Genomic DNA, 21,321 nt, shown 5'->3' on the forward strand with positions numbered 1-21,321 from the left:
GGGACAAATTCTCAACTTAGACAAACAAATTGCAGACCAAAACACATCATTATGGAACTGATAAATACATTTAAAAACAGCCAGAAACAGAATACATATAGCTGAAAATCAAATCAGACAGTGAATGCAGATGAAAAAAACAAAACAAAACAAAAAAAGCTAAAGCAATTAGAGGAAAGCTAATAGCATTGGAAGAGACACAAAGACAATCCAACATAAGGATAATTTGTGTTCCTGTAGTAGGGAACCCAAAAAATGGAACGGAAGATGCTATCAAAAACTTAAGAGAACAGACCTGAAACAAAGATGAGCTACATTTGCACCTTGAAAGAACACAATGTGTTCCCAGGAAAATGTGATAAGGAACACTTAACAGTGAGACAGACTCTGGTCAACCTCCTCAACTTCAAGGATAAGAGAAAGAATGCTTCAGGCACTTTGAAGGAAAATGCAAATGTAAACAACTTCTAAGAGGGGAAACAGCAGAGGACCAGTAGTGTGTAGCATCTACACAGTTCCAGGGCAGCTCAGCACAGCAGTGAGGGGCACAGGCTTGGCAGTCAGCCTGCGATGAGTTCAAATCCTGACAGGGCCATTTGTGCTGCATTCATGTATGTGCGCACACACACTGAGCAGAGATGTCAGAGAGACGGGCAGGAGTCTGATCCCTGGGGGAAGCCTCTCCAAGGGGAGTCTGAATCCAGATCTGAAGAAGTGGGGAGTGAGGGAGTGGGTCATATAAAGTAGGGCTCAGGTATAAGGTGCACCAAGAACCAAGGCCCTGGCCTAGGAACAACCTGGCATGTTCTAGGGAAGGCAAGAGTGGTGGGTTGGACCCAAGTGAGCAAGGAAGGGAAGATGAATTCAAAATGAAGCAGGCCAGCCCAGGTCATCTGCGGGACCCAGTACAAAATGAAAATGCAGGACCTCTTGTTAAAAAATGGAGGATTCTGAGATAGCCCCAGTAAAGCATTAAACCAAGCTGGTTCTTCTAAGGCCCGGACATTGTATAGGCTACATGCCCAGGAAGCTGGCTTTGCTTCGCAGTAATGAACTTTGGATTTCATTTTGAGAGGGCTAAGTGGCCCCCAGAGGGTTTTGCTCCCAAGAGTGATATGACCAGCTGAACAGTTTTAAAAAACCCATCCTAATGATGAAGTTATAGCATGTAAGGGGAGTGAGGGGGCAGAGATAGCAGGTGCTGCAGGGTGAGCTCATGGTTTGGGGTACTAAATGTTTATTAGGGATTGACATCGGTGAAAAAAGGAGCAGGAAGCAGACCTGAGCAGAGGAAGAAACTGAAGTGTACCACAAGCCCAATAAAGGTCCTGTGCACCTTGGACAGAGATGGCAGGGCGAGGGGAGGTTGTATCCCCACCTCACTCAGTCACCTGAGTGCTGCCCTGGAAACGGGAGTCTGACCTTGGGGAAGTTTTTGCAGCTGAGGCCCAGCGGAGCCCAAAGGAACTGGAGGCTGTCTGCTGACTGCACTCCCAGCACAGCGACCTCCACACCTGCCATACGGGGCCACTGCAGAGTCTATCTAGGTGGATAATTAGGTGGTGTAGGTGCTGGCAGTAGAGGGCATATGTGTACTGTGGGCAGGGGTGGCACAGATCAAGGGTTCTGCTTTCCAAATGAGATGTTTTCAACTTTGAGACAGTTTACCTTCTGAAGATCTAAAGGGAAGCTGGATATGAGTTTGCAGTTCAGGGGAGAGTTCTGGGCTAGACACAGACATCCAGGGGTCCTCAGCACAGATGTCTGAAGAGGCAGGTGAGTGAAAGAGGGCCCCATGGACGCCAAGTGTGGACAGTCCTCCCCCCACTCTCTGTAGCTGCGATGAGAATAAGTCAGCAAAGGAGACAGGAAGAGAAGCGAGGAAGAAGCACAATCAGGTATATCTGCCCTGAGTATTGGTGGCAAGTGAGAGAGACCAACTCTAGCTGATTTATGCAGGCAAAGCCTTGATTAATAGGCTACTGGAAGGCAGAAAGTGATGATGTTTCCACAACATGAATGGACTGTAAACTTAAAAATCGTTCAAACAGTAAATTCTGTTATATGTATTTTACCACAATTAAAAATATTAAGGAAAATAGGCTACTGGTGGCCAGATTATCCTTAGAGGGCTGGAGGAACAGGTTTGAGTTTAGTTGGCCAGAAACAATATTTCAATCCTGCTGCCAGGCTGACATAGGGCAGCTAGCATTGCCTCTGCCACTCTGCAGGGGGCAGCAGTGACCACCAGCACCATGGCCACTATGTAGCTCAGCAACTTGTGTTTTCTGCAGCCCAGATGCCGAGCAAGGGCTTCTCTGTTGTTCCTGATCCCCTCTGAGGATGGGTATGACCAGCATATGGGGCACACACCCATACCCTTGTGTAGGACTCAGGCCATTTCTTTCTGTTAAGGGCCAGACAGCAAATATTTTGTTTTGCAGACCACATGATCTCTGTCAGACACTGAACTTGCCAGCTATAGTGGGAGAGCAGCTACAGATAATGCATAAAGGAAGGGGTAGAGCTGGGTTGCAATAAAACTTTATTTACAAAAACAGGCAGTAGGCCAGGTTTGGCCTTGGGATATAGTTTGCTGACTGCTGCCCTGGCTAAAAGGGAAACTAAAAAGGGAAGCATCTAGTGTTTAAGCAACTGGTCAGGTCACCTGGCCTCCCATCAAATTCTTTTTTTTTTTTTAAAGATTTTATTTATTTATTCATGAGAGACACAGAGAGAAAGAGAGGCAGAGACACAGGCAGAAGGAGAAGCAGGCTCCATGCAGGGAGCCCGATGTGGGAATCCATCCCAGGTCTCCAGGATCACGCCCTGGGCTGAAGGCAGGCGCTAAACCACTGAGCCACCCAGGTTGCCCCTCTCCCATCAAATTCTTAAGGTGTGGAGAGAGTTCCTTCAAACACAGAAGGGGGCTTAGATGTGAGGTGAGGTGTCCAAAGAAAATAAAATTAAGCCAGTGAAGCTGCACCAGGAAAGGGCGGTATCCCCAAACAGACACAAGGAAGGAAGGGTTTCCAGAAGGGAACAACCAATGTCAAGAGGAAGACTCACCACTGGCCATGGCAACATGGATATCCACAGGAGGCTAACAAGACTGCTCTGTGGACTGTGAGGGAAGAAAACTTCCATGAACTGGGCTGAGCAGAGTGGGAGGTTAAAAAGGGGGAAGGTGAGTAGCCAAGTCTTGAAGAGCTTGGCCAAAGGGCTAACAGAAAACAGTGGGAGCTGAGGAAGGAGTGCTCAGTGAAGATGGGAAATTCTAAAATACGTTCGTATGATGATGGGCATGAGTCATGAGAGAGAAAACTGACAGGGTCCCAGGGAGGGTGGAATCTGTGAGCTAGGAGCACAGGAAGTCTTTGTCACCAGTGGAGCTGTCTGTTAGAACTCTGTGGGTAGAGCGGTTTCCAGTGATGACAAATTCCAGGCTGTGATTAAGGCAGTGGGTGGTAGAAGTCACTGGAACAGAGGAGGGGTTAAGGGCCATCTACATGCACACTTAAGTCACCTGTGGGATGGAAGGGACTGGGACAGAGAGACAAAGACTGTGGGCCTGGCATCAAATTCTCAGCAGAGGCAAATGGTCTGGGCAGTGAACAAGCCTGCAACAGGGAGTATGTGGGCTTGGAAAGCCGAGCGGCATGAGTCTTACAGCATGCTTTTTATGAGAACATGGATCCTGAACACAGAGGACACAGCTTCTCCTCCTGTCTGAGGTCCATGGGCTGTGACAGTCAGCAGGCTGCTCTCTCAGCATGGGTACTGGCAGTGAACCAGGAGTGCACGAGGATAGGGCCTGGGGGCTTAGTAAGGGTTCTCTTCAGGAAGAGATACCTGAACTGAATCTTCAAGAGTAAGAGGGGTAAGTGTGGCAAGGGAATGATGGGCATAGCCAGGAGTATGAGAGCAGTTCTGTGTAGCCGAGGGGCACATATTTGAGAAAAAGAATAGCAACAGAAGATGACAGAAAGAGGCAGGGGCCATAGCAGGGGCCCTGATGCCATTTGAAGACAGGGGTACCATTCTTGGGGTTAAAGCAGGGGAGTGAGACTTGACTCTAGGGACCTCATGGAAGAGAGAAACGTGTAGGAGTGTTGGCAAGTTACTGCAGGAGTCCTGGCGAGATGAAGACTTGAACTAGGTTCAGGGAGGAAGGGACATAGAAGACAGAGGTGGGAGAAATAAAGGATTCTGGGCAGTGAAGGCTGAGGCAGGTTCCCAGCTTGCATGACTGCTGCTGCTACCAAATGTGACAAAGACCGGAGGACATGGGTTTTAGCTGTTCGGTCTTCTGATCTAACCACCTTATTTTGGGGGAGGCAGTGGGTTGAGAATAGGAGGGAGCAAAAAGGGCAAAAAAGAAAACCTTCAAATGCCTTGTGTGGTTAAATCTGACTAATGTGCACGGAGACCTCATGTGCCTTTTCTAACATGAACAAAACAAGTTTTATTTCCTTCAAACTTGCTTTTAGTGCTCTCTGTCGCCACCTAATGGGATGTCAGCTGAAACCCAAAGACTTACCTGGGGACTGAACAGTGGGCAACGGGAACCTCCTCAGGCGGGGGGTGGGGCGGGGGCAACATCTGGGTGGAAAAGAACCTGCCCAGCTAACTTCAGATGTCTGACAACACATCGACAGTCCATGGGACCACCTTCTGGAAGATCAAAGGTCCCTGAAGCTTACAGAAATATTCGTTCATTAATAATACCACGTTCAGGGGTACCTGGGTGGCTCAGTCGGTTAAGTGTCTGATGTTTGATTTCGGCTCAGGTCATGATCTCAGGGTCTTGAGACTGATCCGCATCTCAGGCTCCGTGCTCAGCAGGGCAGGGCATCTGCTTCAGATATTTTCCTCTCCCTCTCCATTCCTCCCCTGTTCCCACATGTTCACGCTCTCTCTCTCTCTCAAAAAAAAGGAAGCCTCAATCTGAGAGACAGTAGCACAATAATGAGAATGTATTTCATGCCACTGAACTGTACACTTAGAAACGATCAAGATGGGGTGTGTGGGTGGTGGCACAGTTAGCTAAGTGTCTGACTCTTGGTTTTGGCTCAGGTCATAATCTCAGGGTCCTGGAATCAAGCCCCACGTCGGGCTCCATGTTCAGTGTAGAGTCTGCTTGGGATTCTTTATCCCTCTGCCCCTCCCACTCATGTGGTCTCTGTCTCTTTCTAATAAATAAACCTTTTTAAAAAAAATAGTCAAAACGGTAAATATTATGTGTATCTTTACACAATTTAAAAAAAAACTTCAAGAGAAGGCAAGAAAGAAGAAAAAATAACAGAAAGTGTGGAAAAACAGAGCATACAAAATAAAATGGTATGAACAATCCAAACGCATTAGCAATTAAATGGATGTAAACAGAACAAATTTTTTAAAAATCCAGCTATTTGCCATTTTCAAGAGCTACTTCTAACCCATAAAAACACAAGAAGAAAATGAAAAGTGGCAGTGCTGACCAAAAACACAGGTGGTGCAGTGCTACTAACCATCAGATGAAGTAAAATTCAAGGCAAAAGCACATACAGTCACTTCATAATGCCAAAGGGTTCAATTCACCAGGAAGATAAAACTGTTTCAAAAACTGAAAATCTGGCCTCAAAATAAATACAGCCCAAATTAACAAAGCCCATGAAGAAACTGACGTGTCCAGCAGCACAGAATACTGAGACGTGTTCTCCCACAGTGGGTAAATCAAATAGACAAAATGACGGTAAGAAGAGAGAATACTTTCATAACCCAGTGAACAAGATTGAAGGTGATGAGCTTGTATGGGCTCCTGCACTTCCACCTGGCGGCTGCACATTCCATTCAGGCAGCCATGCACTTTTCAACATGCTACAAGGGCTACTGTCACACAGATCACGTTCTCAGTTTAGCTGGAACTTGATTTTTCTACAATAGTAACAAAAACAAAAACAAACCACAAAGCCACATGCTTGGAAATTTAAAACACATTTCTAAATAATTGGGGGGGGGGTGTCAAAGAAAGAAGCATAAAGGGAACTGAAAAACCCTTCTAGATGACTTAAAGTGATGATACTACACATCAAAACTTGATGCATACAGCTGAAATAGTTTGCAGGTCAGCTTTAAATGGCTGTATTTGGAAAGGAGGTTGGAAATCAATGAGCTAAGTTTACAATTTTAGGAGAGAGAAAAAGAAAACCAGAGAATGTACTCCAAGAAAGTAGAAGACATGACAAAAATAAAAGCAGAGTATAATGAGTTGAAGATGCATAGTAAATACAGGACAATAATGCCCACAAGTTCGCTCTTTGAAAAGAGCGACAAAAAAGAGCGATAAAACCAACAAAATTCTACCAAGACAAGGAAAACAGAGGAGGTACAAGTAGACAATACTAAAACAAAAAAGGAGACATAAATACAGATGTTGCAGAAGTTTATAAAAGTTATGCACAACTTCAGGCTAGTATATTTAGTAACAGACAAAATGGACAAAAATATACCTTAGCCACACTGACCCAAGCAGGTGCAGGGAACATAAAATTAGGTTTCAAATTGTGTGTACGTGCATAGGACACCTCACAGGAAATCTATCAGACCCCAGAAGCAGCTGCTCCCTGCAGAGGGGCCAGGGTGGCACAGACCAAGGGTTACCCTATGGTGTGCACTTTGAGTTAAGAACCACGGGCATGGCTCATCCACTCAATAGCAGATCCAAGCACACCTGCAGACAAGGAAGGACATCACCTGGCTGGGTGTGCAAGCCAGCCCTGGAGGTGGGGAGTGAGCTGTGTGGCAGGAGCAAACCCCAGTATTAGCAGGCACTAGGTCTTCTCTTTCCTTCTTCCTTTTTTACTTTTTACAAATTTGGTAAGTGAAAATGGCATCTTCTTTGTTTTCATTTGTGTCTCTGTCACTGAGGCAGAATTCTTTTCCTGCCTTCACTGGCCACCTATATCTCTTCTCTTCTAAATTTCCTGTTCTCACTCTTTGTTCATTAGTGTGACTAGTGGTAAGTTAGCAATAAAAACTGTTGTATGCAAGTCTAGACTGAAAAGGAAATTTAAAAATATCCCCAACTCACAATAAACAACTGTGTAACAGCCCAAGATCATTGTTCCCAGTGACCAGTCAGAAGCATTAAGTCTAAGATGATTCACTGGATGGGGATCTGCAGCTGCAATATTCAAACACTTCAGACTCACCCAAGTCCCATGAAATTTCACCCAGTATGCATGCATTCACTCACTCACCAGATAGCCTCTGTCTGTCGAGCACAGTGCTCTGATGGAGGCTGGGGTCTGCAAGAGCCCTGCTCAAAGCAGGCACTAGTGGTGCTTCCTGCCCTTCCTCGTCCGCTTTCCAGAAGGACCCTCTGAGGCACTACCAGCACTCCTACATTACAAGCCCATGACCCAAACACGATATAGTTCATCCAAAAGCTCAGAGCAGGACATTTTCCCAACGCTCTCATAATCATCACTTTACAATCTCACCCAGTGCTCAGCAACACTGCAAAGCAATGTTATCGAAGGCAACACTGAGGCTCAAAGAGGGAAAAGTGACTTGACAGCTAGTAGGTGAGAGCTGGGATTTAATCGTAAAGTTCAAAAACCTATGCCTGTCTACTATACTTAAGATAAAACTGTGAAAGTAGCATGTTTTTTACCTTGCCTAGACCCCATGCACTGCAGCAAGGTCTTCGGTTGCAAGCAACAGAAACCACCTCTAGTTAACTTCAATCACAAAGGAGTTCTTTGGCAGATCTGAAAATGGAGAGACGACTAGTGAACTAAGCCCAGAAAAGCAGCTGCACAACTGAAAACACAGCCACAGTTATACTAAAGGGGCCCCATTGCTGGATCAGCTGCTACTGTTGGCTTCCTGATGCATGTGCCACTACCATGACTTATCTCTCACTGCCCTTCAAGAGTCAGAGTGCCTGAGTGCAGCAGGGGTTTGGCTGAGCCTAGGTCTCGCTACCAACCCCTAGTTTCCAGGGAGCAAGGAGAGGGAATATCTGTCACAGCAGGCCCTACCAGCTACCCCTCAATGCCGAGGTTCACTGTAGGCCTTTGTAACAAGACCCTAAGCTCAGCTAAGAAAAGGTATTTTCCAGCTTCCCAGCAGAGCTGGGATGACATTCTGGCCAATGAGACAGTGGCCGAGGGCACTGCCTTTCCTATTTTTCATGCCTGCTCTTGCCCCATGGATCATGGGCAGAGCTCATGTCCCCGCCTGCTGGCTCTGCACTTGCTCACATGTCTGGCTTCCACTGATGAGACTGAGGATGAAGAGACTTTAAGTGGCTTCTGTGTCTCTGCTCATTCCTTTTGGGGATGACATTCGCCTAAGAAGAGATTGTCCCTAGCAGCTGTTTCTCCCTCCTGGTTCCTGGAATGATGGGCTTGGGACCAGATCTGAACCCCATTTGGCAGTTGACCTAGACCTATGAGTATGAAATAAATGATTGCTGTTCTAGCCACTGTTCATTCCTCAGTAAAAACTAACAGATGTGGAGACAGAAATGGAAGTTACTAAGTGGGACTGGACAGTAAGCCCACAAGTGCTTTTCTGCCCTTCCTCCATGCCTCCTTCTTCCTACCTGGAAAGGAGGATGCAATGGCTAGACCTGCAAATGCCACCCTGTGACCATGGGCAACTTTTGAGGATAGAAGGCACCTGCTTTAGGTGATGGAGGAAAAAGATGGGAGGGGCCCTGGATCCCAGATACTTCTGGAGCCACTGCAATGGGCACGAACACCCTACCTCCAGACTTCAGGGCACAGGACAATCCCATCTTAGGCTTTCTTAAGTAGAAGCTAAGGTCCACCTCTACCCAAGATCCACAAAACGGGGATTCGACACCAAAAAAGGTATCAAGGAGTTTAGAAACAAACAAATACCACACCAAAATGTTCACAATAAACCACATGTGAGGTTTACTCGTTACATGGCTTTTTCATCAAGTTTATCACAATCACTATAATTCAAGCTATTAAAAAATGACCATATTCTCAAATTCTTCCTATTTCTCTTGGCTAAAAGTGCAGCCTTTTATTTGTTTATAAGTGAATCTGAGAGACAAAAATAAACTCAGATAATTCAGAATGTATTGAGGACAACACATATGCCTTCTGTGTGATAAGCTCCCAGTATTATTTATTCAAAGAAAATTTGCTTTACTGAAAGAAATATAAAAAGCTTGAAAGTGAAACAATTAATGACGTAACACACTACCTCTTACAACACCAGAGTCCTTTCCTTGCCTTCACAGTAGTGGGTGCCATAACCTGACCAGAAGAAAAACAAAAACATTGTTCGAATTGCTGAGACTCCAAAAGTTCAATTAACCAGAGCATTTTGCTCTCCCAAACTATAGCCACCGAGTAGGAAAAGGAGCAGCCCAAGCCTGCTGAGTGAGCCTGGACACGAAGCCCAGGTAGCAGGCATACATATATGTGGCTTGGAGGCCATGTGGTGAGCCAGAAATTCTGCCCCTTACCGGTCTTGGGACACTCAGAAGTGAGTCCATCAGCCGCTCATGTTGGGCACTGTACTACAGAGGGGAAGGTCCCAAGGAGTTGCATGGGCTCTCTGCTCCAGAAGCTCAACATCCACTAGGGAAAGAGCCACATGCCAGAAGACCATCATCCTTTTTGGCTATGGGGGCTGCACCGGATGTCTGTAGGGGTCGCTAAGGGCCCAAGGAGAGGAGTGGTCAGGCTCCTGAGGCCTGAGAGCTGGGGTGGGCAGTGTCAGCCTCCTCTCAGGAATCAGTTCCTGAGCTTCCGTCCAGTCAGGCGGAAAACCATAAAGGCCATTCTCATGGGTACTTTAGGCAGCACATCTGTTGGTAAAACACAAATGTTGTTACACAAATACAAAGCCACAGATTGCAAAGACACCTGACCGTCTTTAAAATTCATTTCCCCTGTTTTGCAAAGCTGCATTGGAAAAGCATGCTGTTAAATCATACACTCATAGAGGACGTATGTTTAAAAAGTGGGGGAACTGTGTGGGTGTTATTTAGACTTTCATCAATTTGTTCCATGTTTTTGGATAACTGCAAATCCTCAAAAAGTAAATCAAACTAACCAATCCACATATCTGCCCTTTATGTGTACCTTCTGACTCCAGACTGCAGGTTTGATTAACCCATAAACAAAACTGTTCCTCTTGGCCACAGAGAAGCTAATGAGTCAAGAGCAGAGCAGGCTTTCTATTCTATCCCTTTCAGCATAAAACAAAATCTTAGGGCCAGGTCCCACTACAAAATTCATTCATCCATCTATCCATGCAACAAGTAAGTATGCATGATTCTAGGCATGGAGATACAGCAGGAAAAAGGTTAGAAAATCCCTGCCCTCATGGGGCTTAGATTCTTGTGGGTGGGGGAGAGAGAGAGAGAGAGAGAGAGAGAGAGAGAGAGAGAGAGAACACAAATAAAACCAATGAGTAAAAAACAGCATATAGCAGACAGTGACAAGTGTGAGGCTTGACAGGGGAACTGGTGGCAGTAGAGTCAGGTGTCAGCTTTCAGGGAGTAGAAGGTGACACTTGAGCAGACTTGAAGGAGACCAAAAGGGAGCAGTGTGATACCTGGGGGAAGATGTTCCCAAGAGAGGGAAGGGCAGGGTATACTCAGAGGGTCCAGGAAGGGAGGCTAGGGAGGCCACAATGAATGAGTAACAGGAGAGTGGCAGGAAAGGTGATCACACCAGACCTTGTGGGCCACTGTAAGAACCTTGGCTCTAATTCTGAGTTGGAGGGGGCGGTCCAGGGAGGGTCCTGATCAAAAGAGTGCTATACTACTCCAGCCTGCATGCTGCAGCACTGGCCAGAGATGAAGGCGAAAGGAAGCAAGGCTGGGAGCTTAGACCAGGATGGGACCAGGTGAGATGAGGAGAGTTGTCAGGGAGAACAAACAGGGCCTGTGGATAAATGGGATATGGTGTAGAAGCTATGTGGGTAACTAGCACCAGGCTTTTGGCACAGGAGCAAGAAGACGGAGTTGCTGTTTATTGCGAAGGGAAAGACCAGGGAAAGAGAAGGCACTGCGTGCGGAGGGGGTGTCAAAGCCCAGGTTTGAAGAGGTACAGTTGGAGAAGCCTGTTAGAAGATAAGCAGATATTAAGTTGGCACTAGGAGCATGGGTCTGGAGCTCAGCGCGCCTGGTCAGCCTGGAGACAAAAATTTGGTAGCCAGAGGTTTGCAAATGGATAGAGAGCCATGAGGGCTAGATAAGATTACCTTAGGAGTGAAGGTGGAGAAGTGCAAGCCCGAGGGCCTCCAACATCACTTGGGGACACACTCATGAAGGACCTCTTGAGGACTACGAAGGATCTCTGAATACAATGGACAATCTTGCCCTGCAGAGTTCTGTCCCAGTAAGGATGACAATTAAGATAAATATGGTCAGTCACCTATTCTGTTAGAAAGGGACCAAAGCTGTGGTTTGGAAGAAACAGGGTGGTCAGAGTAGGCCTCACTGAGCAAAGCCTCGAGGGAGGAAAGGGACTGATTCACATGGATAACCAAGATCGCTGATACTGACACGTCAGGAAAGAGAAGTAACAACTAACTCCTGGGTTTATTAAAGACACAAAGGTCATCATTCCTGTCAGCAAAGAGCCAACTACAGAGAGCTCAAGAAAGTGTGTGGAGAGAGAGAGAGAGGAGTCCTGCCGGTAAAGGGAGGCAAAGAAGGTGGAAGGGTGGTGGGGTCAAGAGCCACTTTGGTCAAAGTTGGAGAAGTAGCAGCAGGCTTCAAGGGATATGGGAAGGATCCAGCATGAAGGAAACAATCAATCTCTGACACAGAAGAGGGCTGCAGAGATGGCCTGGAACAGAAACAGGAGCAAGGGCCCAGGAGAGGAGTGGGGGTATGGGGTGGAGAGGTGGATGCTAGTGAGGAGATGCAGGACCTGCTGATGTTCTCCTTTGGATTGCTTTCCTGCTCTCCAGGAACTAGGAAACGATGTATCAGAAGGTGTGATGGCTGATGAGGAGGGTGGGAGAGGCAAGGAGAAACTGGCGAACTGCAGTATGCTGGCCAGAGAAGTCAGGGGGCTCTATTCAGCTGTGTGGCAGGTGATAACTGAATTTCATCAGTGTTAAGGCTTCAACAACAGAATATGACAAAGCATGAAATTGGTGAAGCTGTCGAGGTGGCATGCCTGGGGATTACGACGACTCCCCATGCCATTCACATAGAGAAGGAGATGAGCGAGGATACGAGGGAGGTCTGGGCCAGGGAGCAGATGGAACCTTCACTGGCATCTGAGTGCCTGCAAGGACAAAAAAGGCTTATTGAAGCTGGGTATGGAGGCACTCAGCTGGACACATAGAAGGAGCTCTGCTTTTGCAGATGATAGAAACGATCAGGGCTACATTTTCGGGCACCAGCAGCAGCTACTGTAAAAGTTGTCTGACTTTAAGAAAGAACAAAAAGTTGTGGCTAGGCTTCAGAGTATGTGCATCTTCAAAAAGTCATTTTTTAAATAAGCACAATTGTAAGCACTTTCACCTTTTTAAAAAGTGTTACACCAAACATGGGGCTTGAACTCACAACCCCAAGATCAAGAGTCACATGTTCTACCCACTAAGCCAGCCAGGCACTCCAGCACTTTCACTTAAACAGACAAAAAAAGATTTTACTGATTTGAGACAAGGAGAGAGCACAGAGTGGGGAGGGACAGAGGGAGAAGGAGAAGCAGACTCCCCACTGAGTTGGGATCCTGAAATGGGGCTTGATCCCAGGACCCTGAGATTGTGACCTGAACTGAAGGCAGATGCTTAACCCACTGAGCCACACAGGTGCCCTGCACTTTCACTTTTTAATGTTTTACTTCCACATCTAGTCATGGCCCAAGGTACAGGAGTATGAGAACAGACTTAAAGGAACTCTTGATTTTACCTACACAAACTTTCCAGTGAATAAGGTTGTTCTGTTACAGTTCCCAAACTGTGGCAGCCAGACACCCAGGAGTTACAGGGGTGCTGTATAAAGACCACTCCGGGATAGCCTCGGTGGTGCAGCAGTTTAACGCCGCCTGCAACCCGATGTGATCCTGGAGTCCCGGGATTGAGTCTCACATTGGGCTCCCTGCACGGAGCCTGCTTTTCCCTCTGCCTGTGTCTCTGCCTCTCTCTCTGTGTCTCTCATGAATGAATAAATAAAGACTTTTTTTTTAATCTTTAAAAAAATTTTTTAAAAAGACCACTCAGGACAAGATAAATAGCTCCTTAAGTCTACCATGAGCTCCGTTAGCTAAAATACTGTGGTCATGCTACACAAAATAGAACTGAATGGCTGGCTACTGTCCCTCTGCTTATAGCCTGGATTCCACTGAAAACTGTTCTGTGGGGGCCTTCCCTAGGACCTTCTACCCTGGTGATGGACAGGTGGGTTCAATGGTAGCCACAAAAAAGGTACATACATGTCTTAAACCTGGACCGCTGAATGTGACCTTATCTGGGAAAAGGGTCTTTGCTGATGTGGTGAAGTGAAAGATCTCAAAATGAGCTCCTCCTGGATTAGGGTGAGAAGCCAAGTGCAGATAGAAGCACCAGATGCGGGCAGCCCGGGCGGCTCGGCAGTTTAGCGCTGCCTTCAGCTCAGGGCCTGATCCTGGAGATCTGGGATCAAGTCCCACGTCGGGCTCCTTGCATGGAGCCTGCTTCTCTCTCTGCCTGTGTCTCTGCCTCTCTGCCTCTCTCTCTCTCTCCCATAAATAAATAAAATCTTAAAAAAAAAAAAAGAAGCATCAGATGCAGTGATGTGACCATTAGCCAAGGAACGTCCAGGACTGCCAGGTAGCTGCCAGCCACTGGAAGAGCAGGAAGGATCCTCTACTAACTAGAGCCTCCTGAAAGAGTGGGGCCCTGTGACACCTGAATTTTGGACCTCGGCCTCCAGCACTATACAAGTTCTAATTCTCAACAGACTAGTGAACCTTAACCAAGGATCCATATGACTTCTACCCTCCCCACCCTTACCAAAGAGGAAGTTCCCACCTAAAGCCCACCCTCCATGCAAGGACTCTGCTCTTCTAGGGCTCTGTCTCCCCCACCGCCCCCCACATAAACATGCTCTCATAGCCACCCATCTGAAAAAGACCCTCTGTAACACCATCAACCTCGACCCTACACTCATTTCTCTGGTCCTCATCATGGCACAACTTCTCAAAAAGAGTTGTATATACCTGGTCTCTACTCTCTCACCTCCCACTCACTCCAATCTGACTTCTGTCCCTATCGCCTCTGATGAAGTTCACCACATTACAGCTAGGTCCTTGCTAAAAATCCTTCACTAGACAAAGACCAAATATATACATGTATTTGCTACCTAGCCCTTCAAATCTTGAAGAAACAAAGTACAGATGTATAAAGAGGAAGAAACCTCCAACAGAGATGATACCACAAGGAGACTTCTGAACGGATATATTTCACAAATTTCTAGATGCTGGAAGTAGGACGAATATGTTGACTAATGGAACAGTGCACAATGTACTACAAAGGAAATGGGAGCCCGTGTGCCAGTGAGAACCCAAAAGAGGCTCTTAGAAGCAGCGCAGACCAGGGGCAAGCAGTGCGCCTCAAACTTCATGGATCACTTGGGTGAGCATCATATTGTCATTGAGAAGGTTGCAGCACGGCAGTTCCAGAAAGCTCCAAAGTGAGGCTAATGATACTGGGGCTGGTCGGTGGAGCACCCTTTGAGTGGCTAGGTGCCACTTTCTCCTGTATTCAAGAAACCAAGGGGTCTTTTCTAAATCTATGGCTGGAACTTTCCTTTCCTCCCTGCAAAGCTCCTGGTGGACAGCAGCCCAGGTGAAGCCCACTTCTATCTGGCCTCTGAGGGTCCCTGGCAGAAAGGCTGACTCCTGTCTGCTTACCTTGCAAATGCAACTCTGGTTAACCTGTTCTGTCCCGAACAGAACTCCTACTCCAAATCCCTCTTAGGTGAGAGACCCCACAGGAAATGGGACTCCACCAGAGCAGAGGCAGTGTGCCAACTACCCAGGCTTCTTGTCCCCAACCTGAATGGCTCTCCAGGGCCAGGGGAAGAGATCCAGCAACATGGAAGAGGGACCAATTCTGTCCCTAGAGGAAATATAATATTCTGGGAAAAATTCTAGAAGACAATATAGCTATAAAACCATAACAGAAGTGTTCACAAACAAGAAAGAAACAAACAATACAAGGGTTCAGAGATTAAAAATGGATTAGCTACAAATACATAACAACAGTGTGGCATTGTTTACAATAGGAAAAGGCTGAAAAGGATCCAAATGTCCATCCAGAGAGAGCTGCTCAGCTAAAGCACAGTTCATCTATACAACGGAGTCTATGTAGCAGGAATACGAAGAATGAGGAAGAGAAAACTCCATATTGCCATAAAAGAGGAGGGAATGAAAAAAAAAATAAAAATAAAAATAAATAAAAATAAATAAAAAAAAATAAAATAAAAAAAAAAGAGGAGGGAATGGACACTGACAGGGAATGATCTCCAGGACAGACCAAGTGGAAACAAACTAAAAACAAAATGTGAAGCAGTATATCCATCATGCTAACTTCCTGTGTAAGGAAGAAGGAGAAATAAGAATACAGGTCTATTGGCTTATCTTTGTAAGAGGAAACACTTAGAAGGAAGAGCAAAAAACTAATAAAGTGATCACCTACAAAGGAATCAAGGGGGTAGAAACAGAAATGCGGCTTCTGAGTATTTCTTTTCAAGATTTTATTTATTTATTTGAGAGAGAGAGAGCGAGCATGATCAGAGGGAGGGGCAGAGGAGGAGGGAGAAGCAGATTCCCACTGAGTGGGAGCCCAACGTAGGACTCGATCTCAGGACCCTGAGATCATGACCTGAGCAAAAGGCGGACACTTAACTGACGGAGCCACCCAGGTGGCCTTGCGTATATATTTCTTATATGGGTTGGCTTAAAAAATTCAAGTCTGTTATACTAGATTCAACAGACATCAACTTGCATTTTAATGTTGCTTACATATACATAAAATGTGGGCACATAAGCCATTAATATAAAGAACCATTATTACAATTGTAACTTGTTATTCTATGATCACAACTAAACAAGATTCAGTGAAGTAGCAATTCCCCATATTAAATTAGGCTTGACTTTTTATTTTATTTTTTATTTTTTTAATATTTTATTTATGATAGTCACACACAGAGAGACAGAGACAGAGACATAGGCAGAGGGAGAAGCAGGCTCCATGCACCGGGAGCCCAATGTGGGATTCGACCCCAGGTCTCCAGGATCGCGCCCTGAGCCAAAGGCAGGCGCTAAACCGCTGTGCCACCCAGGAATCCCTAGGCTTGACTTTTGAACCATTAAATACTTTACATATTCTAAAAATAGAGGAAAAAAGTAAACAATGCTGAAAACAAATAAACCTGGCTGTATATCAAATCAATAATAAAACCACACAGGAAAGAACTGTTCCAAGTGACTTTCCTCCAACATATTATAAAGAAAAATTCAAACATACAGAAAAATTGAGTAAACCACACAAAGAACACCCACATACTCAATCACCTAGATTTTGCCATTGTTGACATCATTCATTTATCCAGCAGTCCATATTATTTTCTTTTTTATTTTTAAAGATTGTATTCATTTATTCATGAGAGACAGAGAGAGACAGACAGAGAGAGAGGCAGAGACACAGGCAGAGGGAGAACCAGGCTCCATGCAGGGAGCCAGACGTGGGACTCGATCCCGGGTCCCCAGGATCACACCATGGGCCGAAGGCGGCGCTAAACCGCTGAGCCCCCCAGTGATCCCCTCCATCTTATTTTCGATGCATTTCAGAGTTTGCACACAAGTATACCCAAATACTTTGGCACACATACCATTAACTAGAGTTGAGAACTCATTTTCGGTTTTTTAGATAAAATTTACAACCAGTGAAATGACAAATCTTTCATGTGAATCATTTGATGAGCTCTGTCAAGTGCATGCATCTGTAGAAGCCAAACCTCTATTAAGATAGAAAACATCACTATGACCACAGAAAGTTCCCTGCTACCATTTCTCATTCAGTCATACTCAACATTCTCATCAATATTTGCTATTGTCAATTTTCAATTTTGGCCATTCTGGTGGATGTGTAGTAGTATTTCATTGTGGTTTTAATTTGCATTTCTCTGATGGATAGTGTTAAGCACTTTCTCATGGTCATCATTCATATGCCCTCCTTTGTGAACTATCTATTAAAAATTTTCCCCTATTATTGAACCGTAGGAGTTCTTTATATAGTCTAAATACAAGTACTCTGTCAAATATATGATTTTCTATTTTCTCTATTACTTGTCTCAACTATTTTCTCAGTGATTTGTCTTTTCAATTTAACGGTATCCTTTAAAGAACAAAAAATTTTAATTTTAATGTTGAAGTTTCCAAACCCCGGTACCTAAGAATGTGACCTTATTTGGAAATAGGGTCGTTGCAGATCTATTTAGTTAAGATGAGGTCATCCTGGAATAGGGTGGGCCCCTAATCCACTAAGACTGGTGTCCTTATTATAAGACAACTATGTGAAGACACAGACACATGAGGAAAACACCATGTGATGAGGAAGGCAGACACTGCAGTTATGCAGCTGCAAATCAAGAAACATCAAAGAGTGCCAGCATGCCACCAGAAACTAGCAAGATGCAAGGAAGGATTTCTCTACAGGTTTCAGAGGGTGCATGGCCTTGCTGACACCCTGAGTTTTAAGCCATCCTGTCTGTGGTATTTTGTTATAGCAGTTCTAGAAAACTAACATGGATAGGGTCAAGGTTCATTTTTGTCTGGTATAAACATTATTTGCTATGATTCAGAACCATCTGGTGGAAAGGTTGTCCTTTCTCCCACTGAACTGCTCTGGTGCCTGTGTTAAAAATAAAATGATCATTGGGGCATCTAGTGGCTCAATCAGTTAAGCATTCAACTCTTGATTTCAGCTCAGGTCATGATCTCAGGGATGTGAGATCAAACCTTGCATGAGGCTCTGCACTGGGCATGGAGCCTGCTTAAGATTCTTGCTCTCTGAGCAGCCTGGGTAGCTCAGTGGTTTAAGCGCCTACCTTAGGCCCAGGGTGTGGTCCTGGAGTCCCAGGATAGAGTCCCACATCAGGCTCCCTGCATGGAGCCTGCTTCTCCCTCTGCCTGTGTCTCTGCCCTCCCCCCCATTATGAATAAATAAATAAAATCTAAAAAAAAAAAAAAGGATTCTTGCTCTCCCTCTCCAACCCCACCCCCTTTGTTCTCTCTCTCTAACAAAAAAAGGTCACAGAACTTTGGAAAATTTCTGGGCTCTTTATTTCTACTCCAGTGAACTATGTGTTTATGCTTTTGCAAGTATCAAGCAGTCATGATTACTGCAGATTTATAGGAAGTCAGAGCCAGGTAGGGTAAATGTTCCAATTTTGTTGTTTTCAAGATTGCTTTGAATGTTCTAGTACTTTGCATTTCTATATACATTTTAGAATCTGCTTGTCAATTTCTACAAAAAGACTGTAGTTATTACTGGAATTATGTCTAATCTACAGGTCAAGATGGGGGAACTAACATACAGTCAACCACTCAATTCATGAACATGGTATTTAGGTCATTAATTTCTTATATCCATGTTTTCAGCTTCAGTGTATAGACCATGTACATTTTCATTAAATTATTCCTAATGGTTCTGCATTATTATTTTCACCTTTCAATTAACTTTTGTATAATTGATCTTATGTCCTGAGACCTTGCTGAATTCATTTTTTAGTTTTAGTTGCTTTTTCTCTCCTCTATAGGTTCTCAAATTTCCTACATTACCCCCAAAAAGAACAGTTTTATTTCCTTTTAACATTAATGCTATTTATCTTTTCTTGCCTTATCATACTGGCTAAAACATCTAGTACAATACTAAACATAAGTATTGAGTGTGGACACTTTTGCCTTTTCTCTGATTTTAGAGGTAACATGTTCAATATTTTACTATTAAATACAGTGTATCTGTAGCTTTCATAAATGCATCATAACAAATGAGCAAGTTCCCTTCCATTCCTAATCTGGTAAGTTTCTATTATGAAAGGGCATTGAATTTTGTCAAATGCTTTTTCTAGGTTTATTGAGATAATTATGTTTTTATTCCTTTATTCTTTTAAAAAGATTTATTGGGATGCCTGGGTGGCTCAGCAGTTTAGCGCCTGCCTTCAGCCCAGGGCGTGATCCTGGAGTCCAGGGATCGAGTCCCACATTGGGCTCCCTGCATGGACCCTGCTTCTCTGCCTATGTCTCTGCCTCTCTCTGTGTCTCTCATGAATAAATAAATAAAATCTTAAAAATAAAATAAAAAGATTTATTTATTTATTTATTTATTTGAGAATATGTGTGCACATGCATGCACAAATGGTGGGGAGGGACAGAGGAGGGAGAGAAACAAGCAGACTCCATGCCCAGTGTGGAACTCAACACAGGACTTGATCTCATGACCCTGAGATCATGAGATGAAATCCAGATCAAATCAAGAGCTGACCAGTTAACCAACTGAGCCACCCAGGTGTCCCCTCCTTATTCTCTTAATATGGTGAACTACAGAGTGGCTTTTGAATGTTAAATCACATTTTTATTTCTGAGAAAAATATCAACTGGTTGTGATCCATTATCTTCTTATATATTAATTTGACTTACTAATATTTTATTAGGATTTTGACATCATGTTAAGGATGGATATTGGTCTATAATTTTCTTGTTAGGTAATCATTTTGTAAGATTTGGTATCAGGGTTATGGCAGACTCATAAACTATGAAGTGTTTCTCCTTAAATCTTCTAAAAGCTTATGTTTATGTAAGATTGGTGTTATTTCTTCAATGTTTGATAAGATTCACCAGTGAGACAAACCATGAAAGACTCCTAACTCTGGGAAATAAACCAAAAGTGGCATACGGGGAAGTGGAGGGGGATAGGGTAACTGGGTGATGGGCATTATGGAGGGCACATGATGCGATGAGCACTGGATGTTATACTATATGTTGGCAAATTGAATTTAAATAAAAAAAAAATAGGGATGCCTGGGTGGCTCAGCAGTTGGGCGTCTGCCTTCTGGCTCGGGGCATGATCCTGGAGTCCCGGGGTCGAGTCCCACATCAGGCTCCATGCATGGAGGCTGCTTCTCCCTCTGCCTGTGTCTCTGTCTCTCTCTCTCTCTGTATGTGTCTCTCATGAATAAATAAATAAAATCTTTAAAAAATAAAATAAAATAAATTTAAAAAGCCAAAAAAAAAAATTCAGCAGTGAAACCATTTAGGCTTAGAATTTTCTTTTTTACTTTTTTTTGGGGGGAATCTTTTTTGAAGTAGGCTCCATCCCCTACATGGAGCTTGAATGCACAACCCCAAGATCAAGAGTCCCATGTTCTACCTACCAACTTAGCCAGCCAAGCACCCTGATAATGAATTAAATCTTTTTACTTGATAAATGGCTATTAAGTATTTTCTATTTCAAATTACGTCAGTTTTGACATGTCCTTTTTTTCAAGGAATTTGTCCATTTCATATGCCAACTCTAGCTTATAACATTCCCTTAGGATTCTTTTAATGTCTGAAGAAGTTTCAGTAACATCCCTTTTACGCTTGATATCGGTAACTCACGAGCTTCTCTTTTCATCTTGATTTGCCTGGCCAGGGGATTATCTGTTGATATATTCAAAGATCCAACTTTTGGCTATGTTAATTATCTCTATGGCTGTTTCTACTTCATAAATTCCTGCTCTTACCTTTATCACTTCCTTCCCTCTATTTACTTTGCTTTTTCTTTTACTAGCTTTTTTAATTTTTTTTAAGATTTATTTTTATTTATTTATGATAGACAGAGAGAGAGAGAGAGAGAGAGAGAGAGAGAGAGAAAGAGAGAGGCAGAGACACAGGCAGAGGGAGAAGCAGGCTCCATGCCGGGAGCCCGATGCGGGACTCGATCCCCGGGACTCCAGGATCGCGCCCTGGGCCAAATGCAGGCGCCAAACCGCTGAGCCACCCAGGGATCCCCTCTTTTACTAGCTTCTTAAAGTAGAATCTTCGATCACTAATTTTATACCTTTCTTCTTTTTTAGTAAATGCATTTAAGGTTATAAATTTCGCTGAGTACTCCTTTAACTGCATCCTATCAATCTTAATGTTTTATTTTCATTATAATTCATTGTTACTTGAAATATTCTCTAATTTTTCTTTTGACTTCTTTGACCCATGGGCTATTCAGAAATGTATTAATTTTTAAATAGTTGGGGTTTTTCTTCTAGATCTTGTTATAATTTAATCCCATTCTGATCAAAGAACA

At 44.3% G+C, this 21,321-nt stretch overlaps 1 protein-coding gene across 15 annotated transcripts in view; it reads right to left on the minus strand.

Annotated features, from left to right (window-relative positions):
* Positions 1-21,321, minus strand: part of MECP2 (methyl-CpG binding protein 2) — an 86,648-nt gene that overhangs the window by 18,974 nt on the left and 46,353 nt on the right. For 4 of the 15 annotated variants that reach the window (XM_072743609.1, XM_072743610.1, XM_072743615.1 and 1 more), the window contains 3 exons: positions 9,494-9,838; positions 9,229-9,281; positions 7,658-7,754 (listed from right to left, as the gene is read on the minus strand). The exons of 5 other annotated variants lie outside the window; for them this stretch is intronic. Coding sequence is in view for 3 of the 10 variants with exons in the window: in XM_072743603.1 (XP_072599704.1) it covers positions 9,229-9,281; positions 9,494-9,523 (83 nt within the window). In the remaining 7 variants the exon portion in view is untranslated. Of the gene's footprint in view, positions 1-7,657; positions 7,755-9,228; positions 9,282-9,493; positions 9,839-11,241; positions 11,371-21,321 lie in introns of those variants that run through there. 6 more of the 15 variants (XM_072743602.1, XM_072743617.1, XM_072743612.1 and 3 more) reach the window with 5 other exon arrangements.

This window comes from Vulpes vulpes, chromosome X (assembly GCF_048418805.1).
Source record: "Vulpes vulpes isolate BD-2025 chromosome X, VulVul3, whole genome shotgun sequence".
In the NCBI taxonomy this organism is placed as follows: domain Eukaryota; kingdom Metazoa; phylum Chordata; class Mammalia; order Carnivora; family Canidae; genus Vulpes; species Vulpes vulpes.